Below are 13,734 nucleotides of genomic sequence, written 5' to 3' on the forward strand. Positions count from 1 at the left end.
AACGACATCATTTTGTACTCTTATTTCTTCAAATGTTTATGTGTCGGGATAATTTTCTCACGTAGCAATCGGCTAACGTCAGTGTCGTCTTTGAGAGGTCAGAGTTGTTGGGGAAACTTGTGCTGGAAAAGAATTTGGGGAAAAATGAAAAACTATTGTATGTTTATTGGCTGTACTGGTCATCTTTCTTTTTATGTTTTTCATTAAATGTTTTACAGAATTATCAGCGCTTTCGTTGGTTTTCCATTGTCCGGAATGGACAAAAAAAAACATTTGGAATAATCTTGACGTGTGACATAAGCAAACAATGCTAATTTTGTTGTTTTTTTGGGATTCGCATAGCATGATTTGTAATTAGTAGTGCTGTGTAATAGGTTAGCGCGGAAAAAGACACGCATGACGTCATGTTTACGTGCTACGACACAGGCACTGTTTAACAGTTAGCTCCGTTAGCTGCATTAGCTCCTTTTCACTCCTTTTCGCTAGCCTCCTAACTAACTAGTTAGTTTAGCTAGCCTCCTAACTAGTTAGTTAGGAGGCTAGCTAAACTAACTAGTTAGGCTAGTCAGGAGGCTAGCAAGTGGTTAGCTGGATAGTTGTTGTACTTGTTGATAGTTAGTTAATTAGCTGTGTAACAGGTACATAGCTGGGTACATGTGGTTTCCTCTGTCACATTTAGCTGTATAAGAGTTTTAGCTAGTTAACAGCTAGTTAGTTGTCCAACAGGTGGTTAGCTTTTACAGGCAGATGTGTAATAAGTTGTTTACGTTCCGCGACACCGGAGTCCAGGCACCGTTTACCAGTCAGCTTCGTTAGCTGCATTAGCTCCTTTTAGTGTGGATCAGTACACTACCTGTGTACTGCGTATGTGTGCTTCTGTTTTTAAAGTTTAGCGTTACTTTAGAGACTCATTTTAACAATCCGGAGTCATGTAAACATGACATCACGCGTGCCTTTTTCCGGTCAGTCGTCATTGAAACACGTCATGCGTTTAAAGTGCGTTAACGTTGACGCCGTTAAACGCAGTTGACGCGTTGTCTTACATCACTGGTGGCTAGGGTTAGCCTTTAAAATGAGCTAGCTAAAGTTGTGTGCTAGCATGAAGTAAGTAAGTGTTTAACTGTTTGTGTTCTGTGTATTTCCACCCCATTCACCCTGTTATTAGTAGACATTTTCAAGCAGCACACAAAATGGCTGCCATGAATATATATATATATATTACTGTAAGAAACAGAGTAATATTAAGTACAAGGTTTTGCTAACTCTGTTTTGAAGCATTGAGTTATGTATTTTTTTGCTAGAACCATCTTGGATGAAACCATATTTGTAAGAGCGGGGGTGGGGCTTAAATGAGAGTTCATCCAGGGACATTTTTATCCTCATAAAAAAATAAAAATAAAAACAACACAACAGTACCTTACAATACCTGAACTTCTCGCTCCCGCTCAGCAGGTGGCGGTAAAGCTGCGGAACAACGCGCGTGTGTGTGCGTGTAAACGTGGGGAAGAAGAGCACAACACACACACACACGGTAGAAAAGGGAAATGTCTCATTGTTGTGTTTTTAATCACATCACAAACAGACCGTATTGTCCACCGTCACGGACGTTTAGCGGCCATTGTCCCGAATGAAGACGGCTGCTCCCGGCGTCACGGGTCCGCTATTGTTCGCGGAGGCTGAGGAAAAGTGTGTGTTGTTTACGTCTGACTCGTTATTGACAACATCTGCTGACACGGAGACATGAAATGAGCTGAGGACAGCGACGAGGAAGGACCCCGCTCTGCTGACCGGTACGGATGTGGACTAACACTTACAACCCGTGTGTGTGCGGGACAGATTTAGCTAGTTAGCCAGGTAACGTACTTATTGAGGTCACATTGACGTAGCGGTGTAAAAGTAAGTTGCCTTGTTATCAGCTAGTTAGGCGAGTTAGCTACTGTGTTCACTACAGTGACAGCTAGTCATGTGGGTAAACAGTCAGCTGTGTAAGGGTTGGCTGGGTGACGTCTAGTTAGGCGGGGTTCAAAGTTAGCTGTGTGTGTTTTAGCTAGTCAAAAACTAGTTAAGCTAAGTTACCTGGGCCAGTTAAGTAGCTGTATAGCAAGTTGTTGTGTTTAGTTTGTAGTTAGCGTTGTACGAGTTTGTTAACGGTGTACTAGCTAGTCATGAGAGCACACTTAGCTGGCAAAAATACGTTTAGTTACCTGGGTTTAGAGCTGCAACTGACGATTATTTTTTCGATTAATCGATTAATCGTTTGGCCCATAAAATGTTTTTTAAAAAAAACCGTTAATTAGTGTTTGTCAAACCTGGAAATGACAATGTTCTCGGATGTTTGTTTTTTTCCTCAAACCAAAATGATTAAATTTGAATAATTTCTTTGTTATGTGGAGCAAAAACATTACGAAATAGTCAGATTTAAGAAGCTAAAACAATCAGAAATCTTGTTTTAATCATGAAAAAACGTTCAAACCGATTAATCGATTATCAAAATAGTTGACGATTAATACTCAATTCAGCGATTAATTGTTTCAGCTCTACCTGTGTTACAGACCACTTGCTGAATAACCGGCAGTTAACTATGTAAAAGTTAACCAACTAGTTAGGAGGCTAGCGAGTGGTTAGCTGGATAGTTGGTTTACTTGTTGATAGTTAGTTAATTAGCTGTGTAACGGGTACATAGCTAGGTACGTGTGGTTTCCTCTGGCACATTTAGCTGTACAAGAGTTTTAGCTAGTTAACAGCTAGTTAGTTGTCCAACAGGTGGTTAGCTGGTACAGGCAGATGTGTAATAAGTTGTTAGCGTTGCTTACCTGTCTATCGGTTACCACTGTAAGAGGTCTGTAGTTGTGTATCAGATAGTTAACTGTCAGTAATTAGCGCTGCAATGATTAATCGATTATTAATCAATTACTAAATTAATCAATTTTTTGATAATCGGAAAAGTATTCTCTAAATGTTTTCTGTTTACTTTGCTTCATTTAGCACGGAAGTCATTGAATAATTTGGTTTGTGGGCAAAATAAAAACATTATTTGTTGATTTTTCCAAATTTTGTAATTTTACAGACCAAAAAAAGTATATGTTATATATGTTATCTATATTATATGTTAGCTGTTTATCAGGTATTCAACAGTGGTAGTCTGCTGTGTCACCTCATGTAGACGAGAAGGGAGAAACGGTGGCTAACAAAACATGTTTACTTCAGCAAGTATCTGAACTCCAAAATCCAGACTCAGCACTCTGACTCATTTCTGTGTGTGTGTGTGTGTGTGTGTGTGTGTTCGCGTGCCTTGAAGCAGTCTGCAGTTGCAGTGGTTTTAAGTGTGGACACAGATATTTGACACACTCTCTGTGTGTCTTCAGGGCTCATAACTTTGTACAGGCCTGTGTTTGTTGTGTGTTGACGCTCGTCGCTTGTTTGTGTGTCTGTCACAGTGAAGCTGAACAGATATCAGATCAGCAGGGACGTTCTTAAAGGGACTTTGGGCCCCCGGGCAAAAGGAATTTTTGCGGGCTCCATTGAACCAAGGGCATTTCCAACCACAGTCAGAACTGATGATCAAATTAAATGCAATTCTTGGTGCTTTTGGACTTCAGGCAAAATTCGACTTTTGTCGGCATCTACCGATACAGAGGGAAGTAAAGAAATAAGAGTATCTGTGACTGGGAAATCGGCCTAAAAATCATGTAATGAGAACCAGGCTACAGATATTTTCCAGATAATTTCGCTCATGCTTCGACCTCTTTAAATACCTTTTGATAAAGTCCAAGAAGTGCCTCTAACTAGCCTCTCGCTCGGCTTAGCGTGCGTTCAAACCGTACTATGATCTTTCTTTGTGTCTCTTCTGGCAGCCATGTTTTCAGTGAGAGTGTAGTCACTACCTGGTGCATGTGCTCCGCATATTCCCTGCTGAAGTCTTGTTTTTTTTCAGCTTTGAATTGACAGAAACTTGCTGATAAACCAGCAGACACACAAGCAAACAAACACGGCTCACTGTAATGGATTTCTCGGATTGATTTCCACGGTGTGAGTGAGGGAGCGGCGGTTGTTATCCGGGACGCTAGACGACGGACCGCATTCATTCACACATCACAGAGATTAGGAAGAAATGCTCAGCTAACCCTGACGGCGACACGATCGCAGTAAACCTGCTTTTATAGTCGTCCCGTGGGTTACACTTTATGACCTGCATCTCCCCGGTCAGGTGATGAGCGCTGAGGAGCCGTAGGTGAAAGTCGGAGGCATCATGGAGGACGACTGCAAGCCTCTGCTGAGCTCAGAGCAAACTGCAGAGAGCCAATCGTACGGAGGCTCCACGGACTCTCTGGACGTCAAGGTTAAAAGGTAAATCGCACTGAAACACTGCACCGATCAATACGCAGGTCGAGCTGTTCAATCCAAGGATAATGTGGAGAAGTGTGCGCATGTTGAGTTGCACGCGCTAATTGATGAATAACCAGAAAACAGGAAGTTAAAACAGTGTTAATGTATTAGGTCATGTTCACGGTCTCTGGATTTTGTGCTTCGATAATCAGAAAAGTCAAGTAACGTGATGTAGTGATGTACAGTGTCTGCATTAATGTTTGCTGACGCAAAACACGTACTTAACAGAACAAGCACTGCAGCAGGTACTTTAGATGTTTAATATACTTTTATTGGCCGGTTTATATTGGTATTAAACGTCTTTTTATTCCAATATTGCCTTCAATATCCAATATAATGAGTTGCAATAAAAATGACTGAAGCAGACTGATCATAACAATCTTTACAGGGTTTGAATCTGAATTTTCTCAGGGTTCGTGCACACAAGAGTGAGTTTAGTAGAATCTGCAAAAGTTGTGTATGGTAAATTGCCTTTTTATATACAGAGAATTGACAAATTGGGAGCCCTCAATAGTATATACAGAAAAACAATTAAGGTGAACTGAAAGAAGGAACATGTTTAAAATTAAATTTAGCTCTCAAACCCACAAGGTCTACAAGAGCATAATTATTCACCAGAGGCAGCAGTTGATACTTTGACTTCAGTCTTTCTTTAACTGACGTAATCCTGCTGCAGGTTTGTTAAAGATGTAATGGTTGATGTATCCGTTTAAGTTCAGTACAGAATATTTGGTATTTTAGGCTGTTTTTGTCCTCGTTTGACATATGATTCACACTCTGACGTCTTGTTCTGGGTCAAGTCTGCTGTTTGAACTTGTGATTCTGAAAATGTTTTAACTTTGTTGTGATGGTGATACACTGGGAAACTTGTTGATGCATGATCTAAATCTCTAAATGTGTTTTGGATGTTATGTGCAGCACTTTCTTGTGGGTCATGTGTTGGATTTGCTGCATAGATTCTCTTTCATTTTGTGTGTCCGTGTGTGACAAACAAAGCACGTCATGTGTCGTATGAGATCACCTGAACCTTATATTGACTCTGTGTGAGAGTTAATGAACAAGTTAGACTTCCTGGAACTGGCTTGGCAAAGGTCTGGAGACGCCACCCCTTAGCATCGCTAACAGTGTGTGATGGTATTTCACAAGGACCAACAAGCTTTCTACAAAGTCACATGCATGGGATTGATTGTTTGGACTTAAACCGTGTTTACACACAAAAAACAAAGACAAAGAGTTTGTTTGTGCTCAGTGTGAGATGAACTGAGGAATGTGGTGTTCTTAATCTTTAATAAATTGGTCTTCACTTCAGCGACCGCTATAGCCAGCGTCCGTCTGTCTCTGTCTTATGAGTGCAATATGTCATGTCTGTATGAGAGTCCCCTTGAGGTTGAGGTCAAATTCAAGGTCAAGGTAGTCTTATAAAACGTGTTCTTGGCTCTTTTAAAGTTAAATATCTTCCAAATCAACAAGAACATGCAAGCCTGGAACTGAACAGCGAGAAATAGCACCTTCACGTTGAGGAAACAAAAAAAAGTAGTGCTGTGCGCATTAACGCACGGCGCGTTTCCATGACGACTGACCGGAAAAAGACGCGCGTGACGTCATGTTTACGTGACTCTGGACGCTAAACTTTAAAAACAGAGGCACACATACGCAGTACACAGGAACGCTGGTTATTTGTAGCGCTGCTCTTTTCCTTTAATGAACAGACAGCTCCTGTTCGACTGTAGACGCGCTAACCGGCGCTAAAGGGAGCTAATGAAGCTATCGGAGCTAACTGGTAAACTGTGCCTGGTCTCCAGGGTCGCGGCACGTAAACATGACGTCACGCGTCGTTTTCCGACAAGAAAAGTACGATGCAGACCATTTACTGATGTGATTTCTGTTGTGTTTGTCGTCAAGGCCTTTCCACGTGGAGCCCAGAAACATCGTAGACCATGACCCGCAGGAGAGAGTGTCGGCCGAGGCCGCCATCCTCAACAGCAGAGTCCATTACTACGGTCGACTGACGGCCTCCTCTGACAGACTGCTGGTACGTCCAGGCTCCGCCTCCGACTTCTTTTGCAGTTTTATTTTCATGTCACACAGTGTTTTCCATGAAGAAATTCAAGTTTGTTTCACCGCTGAACTCTCACACTAACGTCCGTAGATAAGATCAGCGACTTTAAATCACAGCACACAGGAGGTGCACTTATGATATTTGGCTCATAAGTATCTTAAAATCAAGTTTTCACAGCATCACTTGTTTACAGAGTCCTCCGAACCATGTTATCCCTCACCCCGAGGAGATCTACGTCTACAGTCCGCTGGGGACGGCCTTCAAGGTGACGGGAAGTGACCACTCCTCTAAGAACCCCAGCATCGTCACTATGTAAGCTAGTGTCAGCATCACTCCTCCTCCACCTCCTCTTCTTCATCTTTCAGTCACTCTCTCACCCCCCACCTCCTTCTCTGCTTTGTCATCACTGTGTTTTTCTCTGCGTGCAGATTTGCGATATGGAACACGATGATGGGCACGTCTATACTCAGCATACCCTGGGGTATAAAGCAGGTGATTTACACTTTACTATTCACATTTGTATCGATCTCGGTTCTCTTGCCTGGAAACTAAAAGTTTTTGTCATTGTTCCTTTAGGCGGGCTTCACTCTGGGCATCCTCATCCTCATCTCCATCGGTTTGCTGATGCTCTACTGTTGTTACATCGTCCTCAAATCGACAAAGTCCATACGTAAGTGCAGCGAAACACAATAGCTCTATCACTTTGGATGTGGGGCCTCGCGTGAATGCCGAACTGCATTGTGGGTCCGTTGTTTCCATCCGTTCAAAACTCATTCATGTTATGCGCCAAAACGGAGCAATTTAGCAACATTAGCTTCTCTTGCTATGACGTAGCAGTCAGGATATCCTGAGATTTGTTAATGTTATGTTTTATAGAATCTGCCCTGCTTCTTGTTCCTTCCATGATCATTTCTACAGAGTGACTAAAACCAGAGGAACAGCAGAACCAGGACGTGGATCATCTCGTCATTTGTCGTTTATATTCCCAGAGCTCGTTGTTTTTATTCCCCCAGCAGGTAGCGATGTAGATTCAGCGAACTCCATGACCTTTCATTAAGCTCTGTTGTTGTGTCGGACTGTGAAAGTCACAGCTCACTGAGGAAATGACTGAAATGTCTGTGGAGTCTGCCCCCTGCTGAGCAGGACTCGAAATAACCAACTGTTGAAGAATGATTCATTTATTTTACTGTCCTTTGCCTTATTTATCCTTTTGTTGATCGCTTTTCTGAATAACCAATGATCAAAATTGTTGTGTTTTTATTTTAAGTGTGTGTCCCTTTGTTGCTTCTTAAACTTCATGAAATAAACCTGTTTTTGTTTTAATTTCTTTTGTCTGGTAAAAGGCTCAAACTACCCATGAAGAGAATGTAGATTTTCTTTACTAACAGAATCCGATGTCCTCTGTTCTCCGTCCAGCCTACGTGGACACGTCCCACTGGGAGTTCCCGGACGTCTGTCGGTACTACTTCGGAGCGTTCGGCCAGTGGTCCAGTTTGGTGTTTTCCATGGTGTCTCTTATCGGAGCCATGGTGGTTTACTGGGTCCTCATGTCCAACTTCCTCTACAACACAGGACAGTTCATCTACAGTAGGTCACAGCCACCTGTTTGTTTGTTTGTTTGTTTGTTGTTGATGATCGTTGGTCCATTCAGGCTCCCGTACCTGGCTCTGGTGTGTCCTTCCTTTATGGACTATTTTAAAGGGATAGTTCAGGGATTTTTTTCTTTAAATGGGTGTGGTTTTTCTGTCCGTACCTTGAGTATATTGACAGAACCAGACCTGAAACTTGACACACGTCTTGCGGAGCAAATATCTGACATAGTCAAGAGTGAGATGTAGCATACTGTTGACTATCATGGTGGTTGTAGACTTCATTTAAGGTTATGGCGAATGGCAAATGTTCCAGGAAACACTGTAAAAATGTAAAATTATTTACATAATCCAACTAGGGCTGGGCGATATACCGGTATCATTATTACCGGTATGTTTTTGAAAGCGATATGTAGCGATAATATCGCCATACCGGTATATTATATATTATTTTTATGTTGCCTCACTAACGCTATTTGATAAGGCTGATCGCTTCTCTCAGAGCCTCAATCCTGTGTGTATGTGTTACCTGTGAAACGGGTGCTCTGAAAACACCCCCGTTAGCATGTGGTACTTTCCTCCTGATGAAATTAACCATCGACTGTATGAAATTAGCATGGCAAAACTAAAAAAATAATATGTTCAAAATATCGTAATAATATCGTTATAATATCGTATATCACCATTCAAGCAAAACGTATCGCGATGTGACTTTTGATCCAGCACTAAATCCAACCATCGTGGTTTATTTTGAGTTGTTGTGTCGGGAAAAGTATTAACGCCCACCGTATTTTCAATAAAGCCATTAAAAGTCGGACGATCACATCTGGAATTTCGATTGTGGTAAATTACAGGCATGTACAAAATGTGGAGGAAGAGCCTTCATTTGGGTCTGATTGTTTTGTGTGTGTGTGTTTTTGTGTTTTTTTGACAGACTATGCTCACAATGTCAACGTGTCAGACTCAGAGTTTGGAACCAACGGCTCCGAAAGAGGTGAGACACTGACGCCATGTCCACATGTTGTTGTTCTGACTCATGAAAAATGTATGCGTTGGCACCAAAATGTATTTGTTGCTCATGATGTTATTGACGATAGTGATGATGACGACAATGATGTCGATTTGTTGACCAGTCATCTGTCCGTACCCAAACACGGGGCCTGGAGGGAACGGCACCATGGCCTCTCTGTTCGTCATCAACAGCAGCGGCATCAGCGGAAACGAAACGTCCGACTTGGCCTCCTTTGAGCACTGGTGGAGCAAAACCAACACCATCCCCCTCTACCTCATCGTCCTGCTGCTGCCGCTGCTCTGCTTCCGCTCCGCCTCCTTCTTCGCCAGGTTCACCTTCCTGGGTGAGAGAGGAAAAAGAGTGGTTTTGATGGAGTTCAGGTTCATTGTGTTTATGATGTGTCCTCACTAAGGTATACAAACAATTTTCTGTGTGTGTGTGTAGGAACCATATCGGTCGCGTACCTGATCGCTCTCGTCACCATCAAATCCGTTCGCCTCGGCTTCCACCTGGAGTTCCACTGGTTCGACGCGACCGAGTTCTATGTTCCAGGTAAACGCGTTTGTCTCCGTGGCAACGCTCTGGGAATTGAACCTGAACTCTCGTTTGTTTTTCCGGATGTTTGACTAACTCGTGGTCGATCGTCGTTGTGATTTCAGAGTTCAGGGTGTGTTTCGCTCAGCTCACCGGTGTCCTCACTCTGGCCTTCTTCATCCACAACTGCATCATCACGCTGATGAAGAGCAACAAACACCAGGAGAACAATGTACGTCTCACACACACACACACACACACACACACACACACACACACACACATTCTTGTACTTGCTGCATACTGAGGACCAGCATTTCCACTTTATAAATCAACACAATTACAAATATCTACTTCATGAATGACATCTATATAGAACTACTGGTTGCAGTACCATAAAATGTCTGCAGGTGGAGCCTCAGGTGGAGCAAAAAGGGCTGGAAAACTGTTTCGATTTTTTTTTTTTTAATTTTTGGTCAAATTTCTTTACAAAAACATCATACTTATACTATGATTGACAAAAATTGACCAAATATTTTTGGTCCAAAATTTGACAGAAACGTCCTACTATACAATGTCATCCAAAATTTGAAAAAAAGGGGGAAAAAAAGGAAATTTTGACCCAAAATTTGAAAAAAAAAAATTGGTCCAAAATTTGACAAAAAATAATTTTGTCCAAAATTTGACAAAAAAAATTTTGTCCAAAGTTTTACCCAAAAATTGTGTCCAAAATTTTACCCAAATTATTTGGTCCAAATTTTTTTTTTTTTTTGGGACAAATTGAGTATAGCATGTTAGCATGATAGCAACCTAAGGAAGTGATTTCAATGAAAACAAAGTGAGGACCGTCCAAAATGTCCTCACTCTGTAAAAATGACCTCACTTTGTTGGTTAAAAACCCTCACTGGTCCTCAGTATGCCGCAAGTACAAGAGCACACACACACACACACACACACACACACACACACACACACACACACAATCAAACCATATACTGTAGATAAGAATGGACACAAACCCAGAAAGTAGGACAAGTGTAGCAGTTAGCCACCAGGGGGCGATTCTTTAAACTTTAGTTTTAATAGGAGGCTATTAGAAAATTTGCTTCCACTTCTCACTTGATTTATAACATCATTAAAGGCGCCATATGTAAGAATGTGGCCAAAAACGGTTACTACATTCTAATTCAAAATACCGAGGTCTTTTAGGTTTCGTTTTTTTTGACGTAACTGGCAACCCGTGGTTGCTCGGCAGCTGAGACTCTACAGACTGCAATGATTGGTAGACGGCGGTAGGTGGCGCCACATGCCAAAACATGATTTCAAAACATAAACATGATTTGCAGTCTGCAAAATATTTTTTTTAATGCAAATATTTTGTCTGTACTGTTTTTGTTGGTGAGTTCAGTTTGTTATATGAACATTATTCCTGAGTCTCTGTGACATATTAGGAGGATTTTATGGCCAGTTGATTTAGATTTATTACATAATGCACCTTTAAGGCTACAACTAACTCGTAATTTAATCTGTCAATTGTTATTCAGATCAATCATTTGGTCCATAAAATGTTACAAAAATTGTTAATCTGTGTTTTTAAAACCTCAACATGTTCTCAAATGTCTTAAAGTTTTATGTTCAGTCTGTCAATCAAACAAGTGTCAAATGTTATTGTCGTTAATCGATTTAATTCCCACATTCATATTATTTTCTTTACTGCTGTTGTCAAGGTGATGACGTGTGTTGTTTGTTTTTGTTGTTTCTTCCAGGTGCGTGACCTGTCTGTGGCGTATCTCCTCGTCGGGCTGACCTATCTGTACGTGGGGGTCCTCATCTTCGCCTCCTTCCCTTCACCTCCTCTCTTCAAAGACTGCATCGAGCCGGTAAGAGACGCAGACTACTAAAGGGTTCCTTTTAATGTGAGGAACACACGCCAGCCTTTGTCCACTAGAGGTCTCCCCAGTTATACTGGAAATGCTCATTATGTCGTGTTGCACCTGTGAGAATCTCCAGGATCAGAGTTGAACCACACACTCTTCCTCTTCTTTCTCTTCTTCTTTTATAGAATTTTCTGGATAACTACCCGAGCAGCGACGTGCTGGTGTTTGTGGCTCGGACGTTCCTGCTCTTCCAGATGATCACAGTTTACCCTCTGCTGGGATACTTGGTGCGGGTCCAGGTGATGGGTCAGATCTTTGGCAGCCATTACCCCAGGTAATGTGGGCGATTCTACTGTTTTACTGTCAATAACCTGACGTTTTGTTGACTTTGTAAGTTAATGTTTTCACTTTGTCTCTTCAGTTTCTTTCACGTTTTGGCTCTGAACGTCTTAATAGTTGGTTCTGGCGTCCTGGTGGCAAAGTTCTATCCTAATATTGGATCAATCATACGGTAAAAAACAACATTTATAACGATTAAATATACACAAACTCAAGCTGTGTCGAATTTCCCATGATGTAATTTGAGTGTATCTTTGTCGGTGTCTTTTCTTCCATGTACTGTATATTTAAGCTTGATTTTAAAGGGATAATTGAGTGTTTTTTTGTGGTTGTATGAGGTTGTGACTTGAGTGTCATTAAGTGACCACACGAGGCAGCAGTGGACCAGCAGTTCCTGTGTCCCAGTGAGCTAAAATCACTGGTTTTCTCTATGGGCTTTGGTGTGATAACGTGTCAGTACCTCATACAACCACACGTTACTGAAATCGCCTCCCTGTCTCCCCCTGCAGGTTTTCAGGAGCCACGTGTGGCCTGGCTCTGGTCTTCGTCTTTCCCGCTCTGGTGCACATGATCTCGCTGAAGCGACAGGGGGCGCTCCGCTGGCCGTCGGCCGTCTTCCACAGCCTCCTCATCCTGCTGGGTCTGGCCAACATGGTGGCTCAGTTCTTCACGTAGAGCCGAGACTGGAAAAAACGGGGGGGGAGCGTAGAGACGAGCAGAGGGGACGAGGTGCTTTGGACCAAACCAAAGAGCGTTGTTTTAAATCCCATCACAGCGAGCTGCAGCAGCAGCAGCAGCAGCAGCCGCCGTCAGCCAATCAGAGCGCACGCCTGTGGCTCTGTGATGTAAGGTTTGGTGAATGTTTGTGACGCCATTGTCTCGGGATGATAAGGTTATCTTTTTACTGTCAGGTATTTCCATGAGCTCATCTTCTACTGTTGATTATTCCTCTGTGTGTGTGTGTGTGTGTGTGTGTGCGTGTGTGTGTGTGTGTGCGTGTGTGTGTGTGTGTGTGTGTGTGTGAGTGAGAAACAAAGACATTCTTTTTAAAAACAGTAGAATTAAAGGTTTGTTTTAATAAGAGGAACTTTAAACATGTTTTTATGATACAGGTTAAATAATTATAAGTTTTGGTGCTCTCTGTCCACTAGAGGTCTCCCCATACCTTCTGCATTCCGTGTGCACTTATACACTTTCTAACGACACGTACACACACGCCTGCGGAACTATTATTCTCGTAAATTGTCAAAAATCTCTGTATTTGGGGTTCAAGTGTTAGCTGATTCTGTCGTTCTGTTTTTAGCAGTGGACGCCTGCGATCCTGTTTGAGCTAAAATGTTGGCGATTCCACGTTTTATAACAGTATAAAGTCCTACCTTGAGATATATGCACAAGTGTCGTAGCCTAGCCTAGCATGGACGACGACGTTTCAGTAATTCGGACCTCATCGGACTACCAAAGTTAAAGGTCCTGCCTTAATTCTTGTCTTTCTGTGTCCACTTAGTGTTTTTTTGCGTACTCGATCCGATCCGCTACGGTTCCGTTTCTGTGTTTCCAGTTGATCCCGCACTCCGTACCAGCAGGGGGCGCAGTAAGATCGTTTGTCGACGCATCATTTCAATTGAAAAAGGAAGAGTTGTCGTCGTCTCCTGACACAAACGAAGCGCCCCCAAAAGCGCGCGTCATTTATTGTATTCGTCGACTCGCAAAGCGAGCGCCACCTGCTGGACGGGACAGTGGTGAACAGTGGGTTATTCAGCACCCGGAGCACAGAATCGACACTATCACAACAACAATCTGTGATTCAAAAGCATATTTATGTGACAAAATGAATAAATGGCGTGCCGCGTTAGGCCCCCGGGTCACAAGTTTGAGACCTTGTTAGCGACGGCCTCGATCAGAGGAGGAGATAAAACACGGAGATAAAAGGCAGGAAGT

At 42.4% G+C, this 13,734-nt stretch overlaps 1 protein-coding gene across 1 annotated transcript in view; it reads left to right on the plus strand.

Annotated features, from left to right (window-relative positions):
* The first annotated feature begins 1,665 nt into the window (after positions 1-1,665).
* The window catches only part of slc38a9 (solute carrier family 38 member 9), a 12,279-nt gene continuing 210 nt past the window's right edge, over positions 1,666-13,734 (plus strand). The window contains exons 1-15 of the mRNA XM_083902052.1: positions 1,666-1,790; positions 4,208-4,347; positions 6,289-6,418; positions 6,639-6,757; positions 6,874-6,937; positions 7,022-7,115; positions 7,862-8,032; positions 8,969-9,028; positions 9,168-9,389; positions 9,491-9,598; positions 9,706-9,812; positions 11,347-11,460; positions 11,643-11,791; positions 11,879-11,968; positions 12,306-13,734. The exon at positions 12,306-13,734 is cut by the window's right edge and continues 210 nt beyond it. Coding sequence (XP_083758178.1) covers positions 4,250-4,347; positions 6,289-6,418; positions 6,639-6,757; positions 6,874-6,937; positions 7,022-7,115; positions 7,862-8,032; positions 8,969-9,028; positions 9,168-9,389; positions 9,491-9,598; positions 9,706-9,812; positions 11,347-11,460; positions 11,643-11,791; positions 11,879-11,968; positions 12,306-12,471 — 1,692 coding nt within the window. The 5' untranslated portion in view covers positions 1,666-1,790; positions 4,208-4,249 and the 3' untranslated portion in view covers positions 12,472-13,734. The remainder of the gene's footprint in view (positions 1,791-4,207; positions 4,348-6,288; positions 6,419-6,638; positions 6,758-6,873; positions 6,938-7,021; positions 7,116-7,861; positions 8,033-8,968; positions 9,029-9,167; positions 9,390-9,490; positions 9,599-9,705; positions 9,813-11,346; positions 11,461-11,642; positions 11,792-11,878; positions 11,969-12,305) is intronic.

The sequence above is a fragment of the Microchirus variegatus genome, assembly GCF_963457635.1.
Source record: "Microchirus variegatus genome assembly, chromosome: 1".
NCBI classification, from domain to species: Eukaryota; Metazoa; Chordata; class Actinopteri; order Pleuronectiformes; family Soleidae; genus Microchirus; species Microchirus variegatus.